The sequence below is a fragment of the Dermacentor silvarum genome, chromosome 10 (genome assembly GCF_013339745.2).
Source record: "Dermacentor silvarum isolate Dsil-2018 chromosome 10, BIME_Dsil_1.4, whole genome shotgun sequence".
NCBI classification, from domain to species: Eukaryota; Metazoa; Arthropoda; class Arachnida; order Ixodida; family Ixodidae; genus Dermacentor; species Dermacentor silvarum.
Window position 1 is genome coordinate 123,714,727 of NC_051163.1, and position 23,006 is coordinate 123,737,732.

Consider the following 23,006-nt stretch of genomic DNA (forward strand, 5'->3'; position numbering starts at 1 on the left):
AATGCCTTAACCGCCAACAGACACGCCGCTTCTTACTTGAGTCACTCTGTTTACATTTTCCCGCCTGACGACTCTACTACTTATACAACTACTTCCTGGTTTGTCATAGTCTCATGAGTCAGAGATGACCTGAAAAAGAGTGGACTCCAAGAGTGCATTGGCGTTCCTTTGCTAAAGACGAACCGCCGTAATTTCGGAGGTAACGACTAAAGCGTCCCAGCGTCCTTGGTGGTCAAGGCCGCGCAGTTGACGAACGCAGGAAGAAGTGCTGCAATGCAGTGATTTGGGCTTGTTGGTATGACATCGTGAGGCTTATAGCGCGTGAAAAGACAATGTCGAAGGGAGAGGTGACACACACAGGCGCTAACTTGCAACAATATTTATTTCGGGAAAAGGTCCCACACATATGTACAACTTTTTCGCATACATCATCGTACATGCACCGTTTACAAAAATACCTTATACACCATTACGCAGGTAAGCTAACTCTTTGTGGGAAAGAGCAATTGATGGTTGTGAAATACAGTTATCCCCGAGCCTATCAATCATTTCTGCTTCGATAATTTCGCGTGTTAATCTTCCTCGTGCTCTTCCCACGATGGAGCAGTCTCTGTATGCTGGAGCACACGTCGAGCGGTCACCTTCATCCGCTCCGGCGTCAGCCCCCTTGCAATGCCTGCAGTGAGCGTCAAGTAAACCACCCCGCTTTTCTGCTACAGTATACCGGTGTTCCTTTAAACGCTCGTTGAGGCACCTTCCGCTTTGTCCCACGTAATTTTTTACACACTTTAAAGGAAGTCAGTCAGTCAGTCAAATAACTATTTAAAGGCCCTGCGAGTTTGTGGGACGGGCAAATGGTCCCGCCTAGGTGACGGCCAGGAGCTCTTGAGCCCTGGCGGCTTCCTCGGCCCGCTGGACAGCCCAAACTTGATCGTCAAGGGCAGAGCTGAGCAACAGAGTCTCCCAGCGCACGCGGAGGCGATCGCGAGAGGCTGCATCCCCATTATTGTTTGTTATGCCTCGACATTCCCATAGCATATGTTCCAGATTGGCTCTAGAACCACAGTTTTTGCATTTATCTGTCTTGCACATGTCTGGGTAAATGAGATGTGAGATCACCGGGTTCGGATAAGTTCTGGTCTGTAATTGCCGCCATTCGACAGACTGCTTTTTGCTGAGCTTTTGGTGAGGTGGTGAGAAAATGCACTTTTGCAATTTGTAGTGTTGTGATGTCATTAAATCTGGTCATACGATCCTTCCATTCCCACTCCTCTCCATCCTCGTTCTCAGGAGACGCTAAGGTGCCGGCCATATTATCGGCCGTGACTCGCTCCGTAAGCCCTCGAGCCACGTCAGGCGCCATCTTATTATTATTGCTGTCTCCTGGCGAGGTGGAGGTGTGAGCGGGTGTCCATATTAAATAAACATCTTTTTCTTGACTTTTGGTACCCGCCATTAGGATTCGTAGTGCTTCAGGAGAGATTCGGCCATTAGCGAAATTTCGTACTGCCGCCTGAGAGTCACTGACTATTACGACCGCTTCGGTCTGTGATAGTGCTAGCGCAATAGCTATCTCCTCCGCAGTCTCGATGTTTACTGTGCTTGCCGTAACGCATGTTATGCACTTCTTTTCATAATCAATTACTACGGCTGTAAAGCCGCGCCTGTGCTTGTATCTAGCAGCGTCTACAAATACTGCGTCTTTACTATTGCCAAATTTCTTTTGTATGACCATTGCTCTGCTTTGTCAGGTTGTAAACAATTGCTCCTGCACATTCAATAAACGGGTCTTGGTGTTTCTTTTTGCATATGCGCTTCTCAGACAGGCCTGGTCTGGTTAGTCTGCACAGACATTGCAATTTTGTAGATGCTGAAAACACGACCCTAACATTCGCACGTTGGCCTATTTTCTTTAAACGGTGTGATAGGCCGTGGATATACGGGATGACAGCTACGTTCTTCTTATCTAGACAAGGCAGGCTGGAAGAATTCTTTGATAACTTCGACTTCAGATGACTCTCAGCAACGCTAATAAGGACATGTGTAGGGTAACCTGCCAAACGAAGGCGGAGGATCTTATCATTGAAGCTGTCGGTCATTAGCTCAGGGCATGACTTACATAACACGCTTGACAAGCATGTCTTTGCTATTCCCCTCTTAACCAACTTAGAGTGCGCGGTCTGATATGGGAGCAGTGGCTTGTTGGCTTGTTCGCGTGAGGCTCGTACTTCCAGCGTACATGGTCGTTGCAAAATAAAAACTTAATGTCAAAAAAGCCAATACTTCCGTCTATCGGCAGTTCATGCGTTACCTTTAAAGGAGATAAACCCTCGTGTATAAAAGAAAGTGCATTAGGGGTTAAAAAATCAAGAGTCAGAGCTGCAGTCAAGTAGAACTAAAACGTCATCGACGCATCTAAAAAATTTGAGAATCTTAAAATCTGAAAGCCGACCACTCATGTTCTTGTCTAGTTCTGCTAATAATATATCGCTGAGAATGGGAGCTATACAGGATCCGATGCAAATTCCCTCCTTCTGTATACAAGGCTGCCCTTCCCACAAAATGAAAGTACACCGAAGATAAAAACTAAGAAGTTCTAAAAAACTGTCATTCCACATCCTGGTTGCGTTCGTGAAGGCAACGTTTCCAAAAGTGTCAATAGAACACTGAACACTGGAGAGCAGACCTGAATGCGGTAAGGAATAAAACAGGTGTGCTATGTCTACAGAGAAGGCCGTAATATTCTTAGGTGTGGATGACCTGAAGTAATCCAGTACCACATCAGAGTTATTTACAACAAACGGGTCCTGAATTGGCAACCTGTTGAGCATTTTTTGAAGATACAATGCTATACATGTTTGCCAGGTGCCGTTTTCAGACACAATGGCTCGAAAAGGTGCGTCCATCTTGTGTGTCTTTACACTAAAGAACACATCAAGGCAATCAAGCTTGCTGGCACCTATACGCTTCATAACACCATCTAAACGCAGGCGTTTACAAAGCTTCTTGGCTTTCGCTTCCGCTTTTGACACACACAGATTCCTACATGGAATAAAAACTTTTTTTTACTGCATCTAAGGCTTTTTCGTTGAAGGCCTCATGAGACAACACCGCAAAACCCCCCTCCTTATAGGCGGATAATACAGACAGCTTGTTGTCCTTCAAGAAAGAGGCTACGCGTTTTACAGATACCTTTGGAACGGCTGGCTTGCTATGGATCAAGGCGTCGACACCGTCCGACACACAACGCACAGCGTCCTCTCTGGTGGCGCGCTGGGAAACCTGTCCGAGAGACAGGAGCTCCGGAGGGGTCCTCCGTTTTTCGACGGTGAACTTTGGCCCTAGGGCAAGCGCGCGTTGCACGTCGTGAGAAACACTTCCCCGTTGAAGGAAATGAACTTTCCCTTTTGGCGCAGGCAACTTGTTGGGGAATAGCCGACGCAATTCTTTGAGTTGAACCTGACACAAGGATTCCGTCGTTTGGTCGATCAGCCTTGAACACTCCCGGAGGCTCCTGGTGACCGTGGATGGACTCCCGGTAGCACTTACTTGTGCAACCAGTAGCCTTCTGTGCAGACGAGCCAGGCGAAGCCATTCTGAGTTCTGAATCTTGCAGACCCGAATGCCATGATTAGCTGAAGCCGTGATTGTTTACAACCTTCCTTTAAAGTGTGGAAAACATTACGTGGGACAAAGCGGAAGGTGCCTCAACGAGCGTTTAAAGGAACACCGGTATACTGTAGCAGAAGAGCGGGGTGGGCTCCTTGACGCTCACTGCTGGCATTGCAAGGGGGCTGACGCCGGGGCGGATGAAGGTGACCGCTCGACGTGTGCTCCAGCATACAGAGACTGCTCCATCGTTGGAAGAGCACGAGGAAGGTTAACACGCGAAATTATCGAAGCATAAATGATTGATAGGCTCGGGGGTAACTGTATTTCACAACCATCAATTGCCCTTTCCCGCAAATAGTTAGCTTACTTGCGTAATGGTGTGTAAGGTATTTTTGTAAACGGCGCATGTATGATGATGTATGCGAAAAAGTTGTATATATGTGTGGGTCCTTTTCTCGAAATAAATATTGTTGAAAGTTAGCGCCTGTGTGTGTCACCTCTCCCTTCGTCCTTGTCTTTTCACGCGCTATAAGCCTCACGCACAGAGAACCATGGTGCAAATTGCCTTAAGACAATTGAGGACCAATAATTGCGCCGAATGTTCCCCAGCTTGGGTCATAGCACCGCAGTTTTACTATCAAACAGTGTCACATTTGTACACCCCGTAACAAAGAGTGACGTTCATTGATAAACATAACTAACCGTGTGTTGCAATAACCTTTGCTATATTCATACATGAAAGAAGACAAACGGTCCATAATAATTGCAATATACTTCTGCAGACTGTGTTTGGTTTCTTAGCGCACTGATGGGGAAAGAGCTGTGTTGTTTGAACAACTTTTTCTCTGGAGTTTGTCACTGGAGAAAGACGATTTTCGCGACCACCTGTATTAATAAGGAACTGTGGGATTGGTGACAAGTGGGAGTCCCCTAGGGAGCGTCCGAGAGCTCGGTATTGAAAGCGTGATTAATAAACCCTCGTGCAAGGAACCCTCGGTCAACCCAACATCAACGATATCTTAACCCTATAAGAAAAGCACGGCTGCCGCCTTTGTGGTGCCTGTTTTTTTTTTTTTTAGCAATCCCTAGTAACTTAACTCAAACTCGGCGACATGTTTTGGCCGTCTCGGTGCCATGGCAGCGGCTGCAGTAGTAACTGGACGCCGGCCTTGGGATAACTGCGGCCCGCAATTTCGCGTCTTTGTTGGGATTCTGGTTTGCGTAACGTGCCCTGGTCGAGTGCGGCCCGCGTAATCTTTTCTGATGTTCCAGGCCAAGAATAGCGGACGCGAAGACAAAGCCGCCGACGACGATGATGGGGAAAGAAAATGAGAAAATAACAGGAAAAGGAGGACTGTGGGGCAGCGTAACACCTTGAATCTCATGTTTTTTTTTTTTTCGCAAGGGCTTTCTTTCCGACAGGCCTTGGCTGTGTTATGTAAAGGCATCTGCGAAATGCCACGCGCGCACGTTTTCGACTCCCTATTATTTCTTCGATAGCGCTTCTGATGGCGGAAGCCGCCGAGGGACCCGCGTCAAGCCTCGTGGCACGACTGTGATGAGCTGCCTCGAGAGGCATTTCGTAACGACCCGATTCGCGATTGCCGAGGTGTCTCGTGTCTAGTACTAACGAGTTGCTAACACCACGAGCCTGCAACAGATGACTCGCGGACTAGCTTCCCCCCGATAGAACAACCTGCGATGCCTTCTTTGGGTCTTTCCTGCCTGCAGCTCACACTTCCTCTCGACGTGATAAACCGATGAACGATGGAAAACTATGCAGGAAGTTCGCTCGGCCTGTCAAACTCGAACCTACCAAGGGTGATTGTGTCAGGAAGCCCTGAGTTGCCTTATCTGACAAAGGATTTGCCTATCTTGAAGGGGCAGATAGTGGTGCGCTCTGCTTATTTATCTTGGTTTCTCACAAATTAATGATGAGTGGTTTTGGTTGCTTTTAGTAACATTTTTTGTTCTTTCTAGTTTTGGCTCTATCAGCAACTTGGCAAAGTGACAGTTCGATTGTGATTCCGTGTTTCAGTACGACCGGTGCCAATGTCGTAGCCTATATAAGCATATGCGCTTTTTAATGAATTCTTAGTTGAAAGCTTTCGTTCGTTCGTTATTGGTTTTCGGTCCGCTGTATAGCGCTGTTTTTATTAAGAATCACCGACCAGCCAAGCGGCACACATTGCGTCCATCTCCCACTTGTGTGGAGCCGTCATAGCAACAGGGAAGCGGGCTCGTCTCGCACCTCGTAGGCCCGGGTTCGATATCCCACTTGCTTTTCTCACAAACTTCTCTCGTATTAATCACACAACAGAGTTTCTGTCGTGTATGTCTTATTATGTGTGCAATATGTCTTCGACATAATCATATACACGAGCGGTTTTGATTTTGTGGCACCATCACGATGTGTATAGTTGTACACCCAGTATGTGAGGATATTAGTAAGAGACACACAGTTGTACGAAAATCAGTTTTAAAGTCTAGCAACAATCTTTTATGACATTTAACTTTGATTTATGAATGTGTTAGCTGGGGGAGAGGCATCGAAAACTGACAAGTCATTGGCAGGGACGTCACCCATGCTGAGCATGGTTGGCTGCCTTGTACAGGGGAAAAAAGCGAGGTGGTAAAAAGATTCCAATAAGGAGAGAAGAAAAGCTCACAGTAGGCACGCACACGTACCGGCAAACAAACACGCGCACACACACACTTACGTACGTAAATGGTTCATTATTCATGTTACAAGCAGTCACATTGGCTGGTGGATTTTCAGAAACGTGGCAGCTCCATTGTTGCTGCTTCGTTAACACTACAGAGCGGCCGAAACACCTCGTCGCACGTCGCCACGCCATCTTCTTCAGAAGTAACAAAGTTAAACGTTTCCTTTATGAATATGCGGGATAATAAATCGAAATATGTGTCAAGTCCAAGGGCTTTACCACGAAACCACGCAACACTTTCTTTAGGCAGGGAAAAATTGTAGGTGGCGCAGAACAACGAAACCGAAGTTTTGATGCACAACACATGCAATACCAAGTCCAGTACGCAAGTAGATTTAACAAAGCCTCCTTACGCTCGAAATATTGTTTTATATGAGGGGCGTAGTCCTGAGTTGCGCTATCGAACCCTAGCAGGGCTAAGTTCAGCTAAGTTCGGCTAAGGCTAAGTTCACGGAAAGACAGCCGCAACCTTATTCGCAACTCAAATGGACTGCAGGGGGCGCTGCAAAATCTTACCTATGGACAGGTAGTGATAGCAGAAAAAAATAAGGAATTGGTTGATTGCATTAGAAGCGAGTTCAGTAAATCGGGCCAGGTGATATTAGTGGGAGATATGAACGCACACATGAACGATTTAGTCGGATATACTGATTACAACGGCTCTTTCTAGTGCTGGATCTGTGTGATGAACAGAACCTTATAGTAGTTAACAGGGAGAATAATTGTCATGGACAGGTAACGTGTCAATGCGGAAACAGGCAGTCATGTATCAACTACGCCTTAGTCTCAGAAATGGTCTGCGAACAACTAGACCAAATGATAATAGACGGAAATGGAAAAAAATAGCCTGGGAAGTGATCATAAACGTTTGGCATTAAAGTTTGGGCGAGATACCAACGCAGAACATGAACCAATAGCCTCAGAGTTTTTAAAAATGAATGGCGAGCAACACAGAGAAGAAAATTGAGGGTTTTCCTACAGCAGTCTGGGAATATAAGAAACTGGTGGACGTTATGCACCATGAAATAAGGCCGACACGGCAAAACAATTGTTGGATTGGAAAGAGGAAACCACGTAAGTGGTGGAACAAGGAAATAAAACAAGCTATAGAACGGCGTAAAGAGGCACCGAGGGCTGCACAAGTATCTGTACCTGAAAAGCGCGGACACAGAATGGAGGAAGAGGTCAAGGAAATTGGCAACCAAGTACAGGATAATCGAAACTGTAAATAGACAACCAGGAGTCATCAGAAAGAAAGTGATAGAAATAGAGACCGCGAATTGGTTGCAAAGAATGGAAATAAAAAGGACAATGGAGATTTACAAGAATGAGAAGAAGGAAATTAGAAGGGAAAATCTCTACGGTAACACAAAGGGCAGTGCCTTGATATTTGAGGCTCGAGCCGGTTGCCTAAGGACCAAAACATACCGGAGCAAATATTCGGAACTAGATGAGGAATATGTATGCTGCAGTAAACATCCAGAGACCACTCAGCACATCCTAATGTAATGCGACGGGATCCACCCAGCGAGAACCGTAGGTAACGTGCAACTCCCAGAAGCGCTTGGGTTTAAAGTGGAAGGAAACATAAACAGATCAGCCGTAGAGATAAGCAAGAGACAATTAGAGTACTGGTGAAAAAAAAAAGCCGGGAAAAGATGGATACGACCTGATCTCTTAAAATGATAGGAAGCGGTACAAGGTAAATTTTGGAAAAAGAAAAAAAAGAATAATGAGAGGTATGCAAAAATGCTAGATAAAGCACATGCACAGTATACCTCATTAAATCATGCAGGCTAGGTGACTATTTGTCGCCGCCCCGTTTCAAAGGGGATGGTAATGAATCATCATCAGCGTCTGGCTACACTTTGTAACATGGCGGATGCACGGAGGTCCCCGCGTCGCCGCAACCGCTGTGTTTGGTGATTTTCGTGCAGTGTCTGCCGGTTTGCGCTGTTTTGTGGAAGGAAAGCGAGTGGCTTACGCCGAGCACGTCATTTTGGCAGATCCGAGAGAGGCACATTGGGTAATGAGGCTGAAGTTGTCACAAGGTGTGTGCAAACCTCTGGCCTGACAGCGGACTCGCACGAGATTCTGATGAAAATCACCGATGTATTATTTAACCCTTTGGTAGTGAAACCGAAGTACTCGTGCACGGCTGGATTGTCGCAAAAGTATAAGCACGTTTCTGCTGCTTTGAGTCACTGTTAAGGCGCGGATACATAGTCCGGTGTTTCGAGCGTGCGAGACAGCGGCCGGTGAAGTTGGCCGCTGTCTACGCGCGCGTCACGTTGGCCTTGCCAGGATTGTCGAAAATTTACGACCTGCTCAATTTGGCACGTTCAACATGGCCCGCAGCTGCGCACCGACTTGCTCGATCAGCTGTTGCCGCTGTGCATGCGCATAAATGCGCAGCCGGCGCGCACTTTTTCATTGTTGTTGCCTCAACGCATTTTCGTTCGGGAAGGCGCAAACTCTGCACGCTCTTTTCAGTCCAGAGAGCGAGCGAACCTAAAATCAAGTTTTGCACTTTATCGCGAGCATGCACTACGAATCTGTGGCGAACCGTTCCCGTTACTTTTGCGTTCCTGTTGTCTATTTTAGATTCAAAATTTGCGCAAACGTGACTGATGTTACGATTAGCCGTAGTTACTGCAGCAGTTGGCCTATTGTTTCTCTCGTAGAGAACAAAACGATAAATAAGAAACCGAAGGATCCGCTTACTACAATCAAAATACATCTGCACACCATGTGCAGACGGCTTGTGCTGCGTGGCCTGACCATGACTGATTACTCCCCGCTTTCCACGAACATGTCGCCTGCTGTGTAAACTAATGAAATAAAACAAATGTTTCTGTGTAAAAAAATGTTGACTCAGCTACTGCATGAATCTAATTTTCCATGTTATTCTCTAGACCTTTTCATCGGGCGAGGAGGAAAGGGCGCGCGACGAGCCTTTCCTCCGCTTAGGCTTCTGCGAGCCGGCGCGGCGCGCCTTGAATGTGTTGCCGGTTGGGCGCTGCGGAATGATTTGGAGTGTTTTAGCTGGTTCTGAGTGCAATTTAAGGGATGTCAGTTCTTACGAGGTCGTCGAACAACCACTGTGTAGCCTTTAGCGGCAGCAGTAGCTAGAGTATCTGGAAATTTCTTTTGGATGTGCAAAAATACGACGTGCATCATCAGCCACGGTATGTGTATACGTGTTGTGAACTATGTTGGATGTATCGGTTTTCACTCGACGAAGAGTTGTAAAACATTTGCATCAACCACCGGCATAGTTCACACGTATTTTAAGTCTAGTAGACTTAAAATCGCTATGTGTATGCGTTAGCCTCGTGCAAGGCCGAAGCCTTTGCTCAACTGCGGTTGGCAAACCAACATGATACACACAATTGCTTCGTGCTTAGATCGGCATTGCCTTTTTGCCCAGTAAGGTACAATATACAAAGGGGATCGCATAAAGAGAATTTAACAGCTATTTGTAAGGACACAATTTCCGTAAGATTGGTGAATGCCGTCTCGTAGATTACTGAATTACTCACGAGACTGAAAAAAAGTTCGTATGACCTCGTTTTGCGGCAAAATAAAACAGAACACGGGATAACGACGCAATAAGACTTCGCATGGTCGTGCCGCATGCTTGGACCACTTGGACCATACGCTATATAGAAGAAACAGATCTACAACACAGCATCTAGTACTGCCTCGGGCGCTCGCACACTCTGCAGCTGGTCGTTCGACCATTCGAAAAGTGTGATTCACAAAAGTGTGACCGATGGTCTGTGGGAGTTACAGAATTGAACGGAAGGAAAGGAAAGCGCAGTCCAGGATGGCAGGCAGCTAGGTGGAGGGATGAAGTGAGAAAATATGCAGGCAAAATTTCGGTGTGAGCTGGCACAAGACCTTTGGAGATCGACAGGAGAGGCCTTTATCTCAATTGGTCGTAAGAATAGAATGATGGTGATGGCGGTCCCCAGGTCCCGGTCCTTAGCGAAAGCGAAGCACCTAGCCAAGGTGAAAAGTTTGATCCATTCGAAGTCTTTTCCCGTAGTTAATGGCTGTTAACTGCGGATGACTTGGTTAAGGTCCATGGGTTAATCCTTCTTGGGCTTTTATAGGATCATTTTCTCACATCTACCAGAGTCCTTTCATAAAGATATAGATGGATGGCGTTTCATATGTACCACTCAGTGTCCCTTGATAAAGAAATTAAAAATGACTCATGTATGTGTGTGTGTGTGCGGCGCAGGGGAGTTCGCGGAAGAGGAGCCCCACCCGTGCGGCGAGTCGGGCTTCGTGTGCGACGCCAGCAAGGGTCACGTGTGTCGGGGCCCCTGGGACGGCCCCAACTTCGGCATTACAAACTTCGACAATTTCGGGCTCGCCATGCTCACCGTCTTCACCTGCGTCACCAACGAAGGATGGACGGGGGTCCTCTACAACGTGAGCACATTGCCCTCTATCACATGTCGCATTTATTTACGGCACCGCGTCGGCACTGCATTGACCTATTCGGTCGTGTTGTGCTCATCTGTGCACACAATTTGTTTTTGCCAGTTGCGTCCTGTAGTGGGAACAGAAAAACCACGAACACTGAGCTACTAGTTAATTGAACACTCTGCTTAACCAATGGGACTTCAGTACGTTCCAGATTGCAGCGTATTGCTGCGCAACACCGCTTTACTAATACGCTTGCATATTTGGCTGAATGCTCAACATACCACTTTCCGTCAGCAATATACAGTGAAGGGATAGTTTTTCGTGCCTCGTAATGTCTGCAGCATTAATTAACCTGTGCGTCTGGTTTCAGTCGCCGCCTAATATCTATCTAGGAAAAAGAAAAAAAAAACGCTGCAAGCTCCACCGTTCACGGAATATAAATCTGATTACTTTGTAATTACATTGCACTAAAATATGCACGCATGGTCATCCGGCCATATTGTTTTTGTTTTAGTGGAGTATGCAACACCTTTGAATAAAATAATATAAATGCTAATTTAGTACATGTACTTACGGTGCATCGTAATTTGTTACTGAAGGGACTAAATAACTAACTAGAAGCTATGCATGATTGTGCCATTAATTGCTCCCTTATCCAATTATAAATGTGTGGTCGGCGTTACCGTGGTGATATCGGAGCACAACCTTCCAAAACCTATTATTCGGGCAAGAACTTAGAAATTTTCGTTTTATAATAAGATCCTCCTCTCTATAATTCGCAAGTTTTGAGGGGAAATAAATAAATAAATAAATAAATAAATAAATAAATAAATAAATAAATAAATAAATAAATAAATAAATAAATAAATAAATAAAAACTACAACACTGTAAACCTTTGCAGCTGCTGCAAGGGAGGGAAAGAACACAGGGCAGTCACCAATATCACTCGATGCTGAAAAAGATTCGGCTGAGTGGCATTCTCTTAACACCTGAGCGCAGAACTCGTGTTAAATATCTGTTCGAAGTTAAAGTGGTAATTTCGTTATGCTGAATTTTAAGTTTTGTTCCATAAGGAGAAGCTGACGGGCTTATTATTAGCGGGCATTTACAGACGCCCGCTGCGGCTTAGTTTGGTATAGTGACGCGCAGGGAGTGCAAGATTTAGTATACTGAGAAATTGGGTGACTCGGTCCAGTGTTGTTTTACCTTTGGAACAGCGCGAGAAAACGCGACGTGCAGTGATTTGTCTCTCCACTGTCGCTTAACTTCAGGTCGCGTTTGTTCGCGCTGTTCTAAAGGGGGAGTGTGGAACTCCTTCATGCTCTACACACGGAGGAGGGACTTGAAGTCGACTTGTTGAATTTCAAGTGCGCGCTACCTAACTTTGCAACAACACGAAGCACAACGTTGTTGGAAATGGCAAGTGAAACGTTAACTGCAGCAGCGACCCGAACTGGCGAAACCTGTTCGCCGCCACTAAAAGCTGGAGGCATTGGAAAAGTAACGATCGAGCTTTTTATTGCGCCACGGAGACAGCAGACACGACAGGCGTTGCCTTCTACGCCATGAAAATATGTCCCATAAAGCATAGCACATCAGCCTTATCCTAGGCTTTTTTCCCCTGCTCGTTGAGAGAGCATTTCCTACCTAAGCCGGTGGATAAATGCTGCACTCCTTCGCAAACACATCGCTCTTTAGGAAATATCATAAGCTTAAGTATTTCTAAAGAATAAATAAATAAAAACAGCACTGTCAATAACGTGTGATGCGGCTGGTGCTATTGATTTTCATTACTACGTATTGCAGCTATGTACAAGCGACTGTCTGACACCCTTCCTGATAGCCCGCCTTCGTGCGGCTATAACGCTCCTCGTGTTCTTTGCCTCGGACGCAGATCAACGACGCAATGGGCAACGAATGGCCGTGGATATACTTCATCAGCCTCATCATCCTAGGATCTTTTTTTGTCCTCAACCTTGTTTTGGGTGTCCTGAGCGGGTGAGTGGCCCGCCTGCCATTGCTCACTGATCGCATCTTTCTTGCCGAAGAAAGCACGGCTCACGTCTGCCGCTCGGTTCCCCAAAGTGGCCACGCGAGGTTTTATGGCGATCGCGGTGCTTCCGGAAGTGTTTTATGGCGATTTCCAGGTCGAACACCAGGAAAGCGAGGGCCTTGCTCTCCGAGGTTGCGTTTTTTTCCCGAGGAAGGCAAGACGGCCTTTCTGTAGACGTATTTCCCTGCTTGACTCCCTATGTGATTATGCTCCAGGAGGGCGCAGTTTTTTAAGACTTGCTCCGTGATCTCTAGGCACTGGCACTGGGGCTGGGAAGGTTCGAGTGATCCGCCTGCGGCAAAAAATTACAGTCAGCCTTTGCAGAGCTCTGATCTGTGCGGCGTACAACGTTACGATGTTGCCTGACGCAATTGCTAAACTCGTGATAGTCTCGAAAAAAGCGACGCTGTCTGTCTCTCGCAGTAGCTCCCTGGTTGTTGAAACGATTCTGAGACAACAGCTCCAAAGGGGCCTTGTATCTACCTATATATTTTTTCTTTATTATCTCTTCCTAAACTTGAGCGGGAGGAAACACATTTGAAGTACGGAAGTCGAGGAGGACGAAAAAAGAAAAGTTAGAAAGTGTGCGCTATTGTATTTCTTTCCCAGAGGGCGCACCAGTCGTACATGTGGACAACTCTTCACAGGCATCAGGATACACGACTCTGTGGTGTAATACAAATTCGGCCTGTTTTTCTTCTGATGTGTAGCTGACAACTTAACAGGTCCGACCGTGTTAACAGGTGCCTTAACGGCTTAGGACATTTCGCTGAAAACTTAAGAAGGCGGATTCTCTCATATTTTGCAAGGAGATGCGATCAGAAGTAATCGCGCAAATGCGCAATCATGCGAATTTCTCTAAGTGCACGCAGATCACGAATCTTGGCCAAAGCACACAGTGGAGCGCAGTGCATTGGAATACATAAGACTGTGTATAGAAATGGTTGATACCAAATGATCCTCCAAGAATCACTTCTGTCTATTGCTGTTTATCTAGGAATCTAGGAATACAGGCGAGCGTAGGGCTCGCTATTTTTCAAACATCAAATATATAACCTCTAGTGAAAGACACTTGCGTAAAAGATTAAAAGAACGAATGTCTTTAGGAAGATGGAAGAAATAACAGATATAAATCGACCGTAGCCTGCCATTGCTTCCACAGAGTGATAATTAAGTTTTACGGAAATCTTAAAAATCTCCTGTTGCAGCTAACAATTCTAGTCCTTCACCTGCGTTATTCAGGGAGGTGGACATTACTTGCACGAGAAATTAAAACACACATTACCCAAATTAACGAAAATTCACTGTAACCTTCTTAATTAATTACTTGGCGGCACATGTTGCAATTTATGAATTGTAGATGGTGATTTTGCAAGGCGTACCTAATCAGAGTGAGTTTCCTGAATGACACCAGTTTGGAGATACGATCCTTCAAACTCGCCATATAAATGCACTGTTCTTCCGCTTACATTTTTAACAAAGCTCTCGTTTTTGCATTGAAGCACAAAAGTAACTGGAACGCCCATGTATTTCGTCCCACACGATGGCGAAATAATGTCTCGGAACTTGTGACATCCTGGAAATTCATTTTAATTGCATAGGTCTTGCAGACGCGCAGCCTCGTACCTGTTTCATAAATCAACAATATCCTTGCTACAGTCACTAGGTTATAACTTTTCTTTCAAATGCAACGAATTTCAACAAAATTTGTGCAGTTGTTGGTAGGAAAGCTATTTCTTCGTTGCCTCGTATTTGGACAAGAGGTCTCGATCTATAGCTTCCTCTTAACGCCGCCCAACTTACGCACAATTTTGCGCGGACGAGAGCTGAACCTTGTACCTGCAGTTCCACTTGAAATGGCAATTGCAAGGATGCCTGCCAGCAGCTGCTGTTTTTTGTGTTCTCTCCTCCTCCTCCTCGCCTTGTGCTCCACGCAGGGAGTTCTCCAAAGAGAGGGAGAAGGCGAAGGCACGCGGCGACTTCCACAAGCTGCGCGAGAAGCAGCAGATCGAGGAAGACCTCCGAGGGTACCTCGACTGGATCACGCAAGCGGGCAAGCAGTCGCCACCACTTGTCCTCTCTGTACACACACAACACCGGTGTTCACGCACGCGCGCACAAGTCTCGCCCCTTGCGGACTGTCACATTTCACACCCACGGATTACGAGTGTACACCACGGCTCGTATGTTGCTCACAGACCACAAAGAGCACACTGCGTGAGATGTTTCAAAGACTCGATACAAATCTTGGATGGTATTTGATGTGACGCAGAACTAATAGAAACATTTATTGCTACCTAGACGTCGTCGGACAGTGGCGTAGCCATGGGAGGAGGGGCACACCGGGCGTGTCCCTCCCTCTTGTCGCCATCCCCCTCCCCCCTCCCGAAGGAACAGTCAGGGCTACGCGACTGCGTCGTGGTTGCGCAGGCCCCTACGTAAGCTAAAGCCATTCCCATAACGCCACGCGAAGACAGGTCACGAAAAACATAAATCAGGTCACGAAAAGCGTAAAGCAAATGCATGAATAGTTTTTCGCTGACGTTGTAAGTACTCGATAAAGTGAGTGAACTTTACGCTTTCATTCACATTTATGATAAAGTGAAAGGAAATTAAGTAGGAAAAAAGAGAGAAAAAAAACTTGCCACTGCTCGGATGCCAGTCCAATGCTTCCGCATGGCTCATTCAGGCATCAACCAACTGTGCAACGGCGGTCATTGTCGCTCCATCCACTTTCTTGGCTATTTATTAAGTACATTGAATTCCTCCGTTGCCTTGGTTGGGTTAGCCAGTGCCACCTCATGGCACTGGAAACCAGCGCCCTCTCGTGGTCTGTCACCGCTAGTGGTGGAACTCAAAGCAACTCAAAGCGACAAAGAGGCGATCACAGCTGCTGTTTCACTTGCGCAGGCGTTACGGTTATTGTGCCCTGGAGTACATTCTCGATTCCACTCGAACGCGGGTATTGCCGTTGCAAGGCATTGCTGCGGAAACCACGGAAATTTTTCTATGCGATAACGCTGACTCACTCTGATATGGTATTTGAACACTAATCTAAAGACTTGTTTGTGCTCTGAGCAGACTCCATTGCCTCCATAAGTGGCCATTCTGACTGTCCATGCGTTTGGTTCAGGCCCACCGCGTGATCGTTGTTGTTGAGTAATTCCTCTTCATGCTTGCGGCATCTGTAACGGAATTGTGTCTTGTGGCTCGGTGGGTACAGTGTACCATCCGGCTGGTACATTGCGTGTTTTCGACAAGATAGAGCCTCTCCGCTATTACCTGTGTCCTAGTGCAGGTGCAGTGCTAAACGATTCAATTTAAACGCAATACTCGTAGCGTATGGCTACCGGCGATTTCTGCGCCACCTGTGAGCGCTGCGGATACCGTGCTGATTCATTGTGGTACAAGATGAAAGCGGCACTGTGACACACTGTGACTTCATTTGGCCTCTCAACAATTACCGAGCGCTCACTGGTGGAGCAAGAAGCGCCGGTCGCTACGCGGTCCGATTATCGCATTAGAATCGCTGAGCGCAGTATATCGCAGGATAACCACTAGTCACATTGTAAACGAGATAGTGAATCAAAATTACACCTACTTATTACGGATCTCACCCTCGTCTACAGGACACTGAGCGATGAACCGCGTGAGCCACTTTGCGTCTCTTGCAGGATCGGTACGACGTCGCGTAAACTACTTTGGGCTTCCCAAAGCTCGTTTGTTTGGCTGACTCACAACGCACAATTCCGGGTCTGTTGCTTTCAGATATCGATTCTCTTCTGCCTAGGAGCACGCATGTATACCCCCACATTTACATTGGCGTGTAGCGTGAAGTTTTCTCCGAAGCGCCCCTGCTCGTACGTCGTGTCTGAGTGTCTTTCGTTCAACCCGCAGGCGCAGCAGCACACGCAATGTATTGTGGGTCCCGTAATAATGCACGTGCTGTCGTGCCAACACTATGCGGCCGTCTGCTGCAGGAATGCTTCGTCTCGTCGTCGTGCCAGATTGAACGGGGTGCCTAACAGAGTGCCACCATTGGGAATGGAGCGACAAAAACGGATCGATCTTCGAATTCGACTGACTCAGCCCTGTCTCTGGGTCCCATCCACACCGGTTATTTTGCTAGGCTGGCCACGGTTGAAGTGCACAGCCTTGCATGCGCACGGTGGCCGATCGATTCGAAGTGACCTCCGCGAAATCCGTATTTCGGGGGCAAATGGGAAATAATCACGCTGCAGTGGCACTTTTATTCGGTCAAAAAACGTCCGGAAGACGCTGCAGCTGTTAATTTCTTTTTTGTTTCCTGAAAGGCTACATGGTCGTTCTGTGTATAAAAGAAAATTGTGCGCGATTCGGGCGCAAAGCAGCCATGTTTAGCACGCACAAACGAACAAGCAAATGCCCTTTCAGTCATCCTCTCTTCCAAAGAAGTTAATGCAAACTGATATACTATCCTCCAGGTCCACGCTTTTCGCTCCCTATAGGAGCAGCGATTGTATTGTATTAAACAATAAGCTAGGAAGAATAATCTTCATTGCCGCGAAAAACGTTGTGAGCCCCAGGAAGTCGCATAGTTGAAAAAAGGAGCCGAAAGATAGGTAAGCGTGCACCGCTGACGTAGCATCACGTGGTACTTACCTTGAGGCCGAAAAGATAACGAAAAACAATATTTCACTAGCCGCCATTCCGAGGGTTAATATGAACGCAGGCCAAAAGGACATTGCCTGTAGAATAAGCCATAACGAGTCACAGAAGTGTTTGAAGTCAGCAACAATTGGCCAGAAAAGACGGCTCCCCGCTGTTCCAAATAAGAGTCATCGGAAACTTGACCATACATCGACTCAAACTTTTTCGACTATTCAGCGGTATTGCTAAACTCTTGTATAAAACACCGTCTGCAGTACTTGCCCTTTCGCTGATATGCGAACATCACATTGTAACCAACGCGAGTCTTCAGACTCACATTTACTGTGAAACACAATATTACAATCATAGCGCATCATGACGGCTCACACGTGCAGATATGCTGCTGCAAAAATGTGTTCAAACCGCCGACTGTCGCTTTCTTTCGATCAAAAAAGAAAACATTTCATAGTCATCCAATAAATATAATTAATACGATTGCACTACTATGCCCACAATGTGTATAAAAGAGATTTTGGAAGATGACTCATTAGAGAGTTCCATAAGATTTTCAATGACACGCTACTTGTTCGAAACAGCTGAGACTTATGTCTGCATACGTCAATGCCAGTAACGAATGCTGGAATCGAAAGGCTGCGGGACTTTCGTCTAGCTGTCATGCTCCTACTTCAGGGTGTGTCCTTGATCACACGGCACATTTCCTCAGGTTCTTCGGAATTCGAAGTTCTTGTTAACCCGCACAAAGATCGTTCAAGTTGTTCAAGGAAGCATGAGCACCACGTTTGCTATATCATGGTGTGACGCTGAACGCTCACAGATTCAAGATAGACGTATTGCACCCAAGGTCGGCTGGATAAGAATAACCTTTGCAAAACAGACATTTTCAGTGGTTTATCCATTGTACTGGAGAACAAATAGATAGTCTTTCAAAATATTGTTCGAAGTAAACTGACCAGCGTAAGTCCCTGTAACAATCTTGCTGTATGATATTTCATGTTTTGGCATAGCCTAGGATGAGTACCGCAATAGCTGTATCGTTTGATCTGAAACCACCCAAAAAATAAAGGTTCACGAACTTTCACGGGGTCGTCATGTTTGGGGATAAGATGTCACCAATGTCTTTCGCTTTTCCACGTGAGTGTGGCAGTTGCTGCGATATAGAAAAAAAGAACAAGAAAGCCGTAGGCTAGAATCTTATTTTGAATAGAAATTGCGTATTCCTGATATCACCTTAGGTAAACTTCCGTGGCTTTCTATACAATATTTCTCCCGTATGCTAGAAATTTTTTGACGTTACAGGAATAACTAATCTATGTACTTCCCGAAATATTTATTGTTTCAATATTTCGGTGGTCTTAGGGAAAACGCATTGTTTTGTTGGCCGTAGGTACCATAAGTTCCCAGCAGATGGCGGGCGTTTGGCGCGCGGATTGTCACGGAGTGGTCCTCTCTATGATCGAATGGGTTCGTCCGCCACATCTCAGACACACCAAGAAGCGAAGTCTTACTGGCTCATTCAAATTATCTGAGGAATTCGTTTAGCTGCACCTTTGTTCTCAAACTCCTTTCGAAGGCTTGACTGTTACAGCAGTGGAACAGGAAATCTTGCAGACCACTCGTGCCAAAATTTCATGCACATGAATTACTTTTTAGGGTCAGCTAGTAAAGCTTCCAGCCGCCTCTCGTACATTTTTAGGTTGGTAGTTTTTTTATCACACAAAGAACTTAACAGGCACTCTCAAAAGCTCATCCTCCCAAAACATGCATTTTCTTCATAAAGTCCATGGGTATTAATATAATGTAGATAAAATGTCTGTAGGCAATATGTAAAACAAGATCTCAACGCATACGTGACCACGAACTGTCGAAGACCTCAAACCTTTTGAATGTTCATAGAAATTTTATGAACCTCTAGTCGAATTTATCTATGGCGTCAATAGACTATGTACAGAGAGTATGCAAATATAAGCCTAAGTTGTATATGAAAACATGTACATAGACAGTTTCATGACCTCCGCAAAGTTATTTCAATAACGAGGCCACTACGACTGACGCATGCGATAAAATGTCTTTCCACAGAGGACTTAGAGGCCGACGACAAGGAGGCGGCAGAGGACCGGCTTAGTAAGCACCATCCTTGTCTACATTTCGCTTTGGAATCATCCCCTCTAGCTATACGCTTAATATGGATGGCATGCTCTCGCTTTCTAGCTCACTGCTTATTCTGCTCTCGTATTTCTTTCGGGCTTATTTTTGTCTCACGCGAAGCTTTGATGCTCAAAGTAATTGTTTCTGGAAAACCTGAGTATGGTTATTTTTTTTTGCATAACTGCTGCCATGTTGTTTCAATTACTAACAAATGATTTGACAACAAGAAACTTCACGGTGCGCGTGCGAGATAAAGGACTGCACAGCTACCGAAAGCTGAGCAGTGTTTCAAGTAAGCCATGTAACAGAGTGTATTTTGCCAGCAGAAATTTCTTGCTGTTAAATTATTTCAAAATTATTTCTTTGGTGCGGAATAATTTCTCATTATTTGCATTGCAGTATTGTGGTTTCTATGAATAGTGATGAGCAAATGAAATTTTTTAATGAGTTGCATGGTCTAATTGTAGTCACCGTTGTGGCTTATGCGGATAATTAGAGCTTTGAGAAAATTAAAGTGCGTACTGGTGAGCAGTTCAACTGCACTGTGCAATAACACGTTTTGCGCCGTCATGCATGTGCACGAGAAACACGGAATGCACGTCATAGGCTGCATGTCACTATATGCCACTATTTAGTAGAGATGTCTTTTGCTTTCTTATGCATAGCATTGTTTGAGGGGGCACTATGCTTGCTTCTATTCTTTTGCGCGCGCCAGATGGTTCTTCAAGCAGAGTGTTATCTCTTGCATGGCTTTGTAAATGCAAAGCGTACCCGTGACTTCGCCGCGATATAACCGATGCTATTTGAAACCGCTCTGCGTGTCACGGCACAGTAAATTTCTGCATAACTGGCCTTGTTATCTATCTACAAAGGTGTAACAGCCTAAATAGATTCAAAGCATCGGCTGATGTTCACCACGCTATAATTGCTTACAAATGCGACTTAGTTTCGTCACGCAAAGCGAGCATTAAGAATAATTTAAAACCTTTACAGTCGCAGTCATAAAACAACTAGGGTTTTCACAGGCATTAGGAGACCTCTCAATACATGCAGGTACATGAGTTCCAGCTATGTTCTTTTGTATCTGCCATAAGTGGTTTTCTTGATACGTGACAGCGGCTGCAGCCGTAGAACTTCTCTCACTCTTCGCTTACCAAAAAACTTGTCGAGCATACTAATCACCGGAGAGAGAACGAGTGCGTTTTAGTTAAGTTTGGTTAGCATTTCATAGAAAATTCTTGCCTCTTTGTCTTACTTGGAGAAGCTTAGCAGTGCAAGCGTCCTGACTCTAGCAGAGTCGTTACGGGATGCTTCAGCTACATGCTTGAATATGTGCCGCATGTACTCGCTCTTTAGCCGCCATTAGTGAATCACTCGACTGTTTGCGATTGTGCTCACACTAGTGTGTTCTTTGTGCGGCTGCGCAGCGAGTCAAGACACCGACCGGGAGCAACAGCGGGAAGGGGACACGGCGAGTGGCGACGTCGTGGTCCCCTCCTGGTGGACATCCAAGAGGTGCGCACCACTTCAGTGGACCGTGCGTTCGGGCGCGACCGCTAGGATTCGTGGATACATCTAAAATAGGGCGCAGTTAGCGTCTGCAGATAGTATAAGTAGCGGGATTTGCAATTCAGAATACTAAGCCTAAATGAGTTGTCAACGTCAACAAAAGAAACAGGGAATTGTCCTAAGACCGCTCTTGCGCCCACACTTACGTCCATTGTTAAGCTCATTGAAGCGTCCACGGCGCGACATTTTGATAAGCAAAATCTGTTGCACGTTTAATGGAGCTGCATCAAAATAGGATTTATGGCGAATAATCTACCCGGGACGATCGATCTCACTGGACGATTAATTTCAGCTTGCAAAGTAAGAGCTAGGATGAGCAACCTCACACTGTCTAGCTGCCTTCAATGAAGAAAAGAAATTGTGTTGCGAGCTATGTGGTATTTGGACAGCTTTAGATATACGAGCTGTTAAAGAAATGGATTAAATTGGTTGAGTAAGCGGCAATATAGTATCTATCGTTCGGCATCATGACTGCATCTACTCTGATTTATATGTGCAAGGAAAGGGAAAGTTTGACTGCAACGATTCCCTCCAGCTCTGACCACTTGTTTGTCGGCGTGGTTTCACTACACGCAGCAAGCAGCTGAGTCGTACCAACCGGAGGCTACGGCGTGCCTGCCGCAAGGGCGTCAAGTCGCAAGCCTTCTACTGGATCGTCATCGTGCTCGTGTTCCTGAACACGTTGACGCTGGCGTCTGAACACCACACGCAGCCGCCCTGGCTGGACCACTTTCAAGGTGAAATGCCGCATCGTTCACAGGGGGGGGGGGGGGGGGGTACAGTTCGAGTGAGTTGGTATTTCCTGACGTATCCTTACATTAGCGCAACGTTGTGGCAGCTCGGTTTATTAACTCAAAGGATGTTTGTAATTACTTTTTCCTCGTTCCATTTTAAACGTACGTTGTTGTATGCAGTCTGCCAGGCTCCTTAAGTCCAATGTGGCTATGCCAGGCCTCTTTATTATGTCCTGTATTTTCGTCGAATAATAATAATAATAATAATAATAATAATAATAATAATAATAATAATAATAATAATAATAATAATAATAATATTATTATTATTATTATTATTATTATTATTATTACGAGAAAAAACATAGGACAGGCTCTTCTCTTCCTTCTTGGTTTTTCTTGCTTCGATCCTTCACTCGTTTTGCGTTGAGCTTATGTCTATTATGCCACAAAGAGGCACGTCAGTCGTCGGAACGCGATAGAAAGTGTTATTCCGACGTGCCGCTTTTTAACGCGCAAGCGCACATGCTCCGTCTGCGAAATCGGAGAGATGAAGTGGGAGGCCGCCGAACTAGGAGAAGAAAGTGAACGCTGGAGGAGGAGGTCGCCTGTAGGTGGAGAGGATGAGCGCGCGCCGGGGAAGGCACGGAGGAGCGCGTGGTGGAGGCACCAATTGCGTATCTTGCAACCGGGCGCAAGGGGAACTGGAATCTCGCACGGGAAAGGAAGAAAACCTGAAGACAGTGCGCGAGGGGGGGGGGTGCGCCTTCTGTTCTGCGAGCAACTACGTACTTGTGCTTTGCGCTGCTGTGGGCGGTCGCGCGCACCGTATCTTGAAAGCGATCTGCAACATGGCTCCTACCTTTGTATGCGCTGTGCTTTCGCCGCTCAGTGTCCGCTGAAGCGATGGACCACACGAACCTTCGCTCGCTGCTGCTGGCGCGCTTGCTCATGCCAGCGTTTTGACAGCGGTTGTGTGCCGTCACCGAGTGTGATATATTCATGTTTGCTTGTGCGCGCTTACACCATGCTTCTTAATTCAGTTAGTAAGCGAATGTGTCCAAGTTTATACAGCC

The 23,006-nt window shown here is 46.1% G+C and overlaps 1 protein-coding gene across 1 annotated transcript in view; it reads left to right on the forward strand.

Annotated features, from left to right (window-relative positions):
* The window catches only part of LOC119466573 (muscle calcium channel subunit alpha-1), a 456,872-nt gene that overhangs the window by 320,566 nt on the left and 113,300 nt on the right, over positions 1-23,006 (forward strand). Inside the window, exons 8-13 of the mRNA XM_049657014.1 lie at positions 10,588-10,781; positions 12,674-12,777; positions 14,770-14,885; positions 19,559-19,603; positions 21,055-21,142; positions 21,773-21,933. Coding sequence (XP_049512971.1) covers positions 10,588-10,781; positions 12,674-12,777; positions 14,770-14,885; positions 19,559-19,603; positions 21,055-21,142; positions 21,773-21,933 — 708 coding nt within the window. The remainder of the gene's footprint in view (positions 1-10,587; positions 10,782-12,673; positions 12,778-14,769; positions 14,886-19,558; positions 19,604-21,054; positions 21,143-21,772; positions 21,934-23,006) is intronic.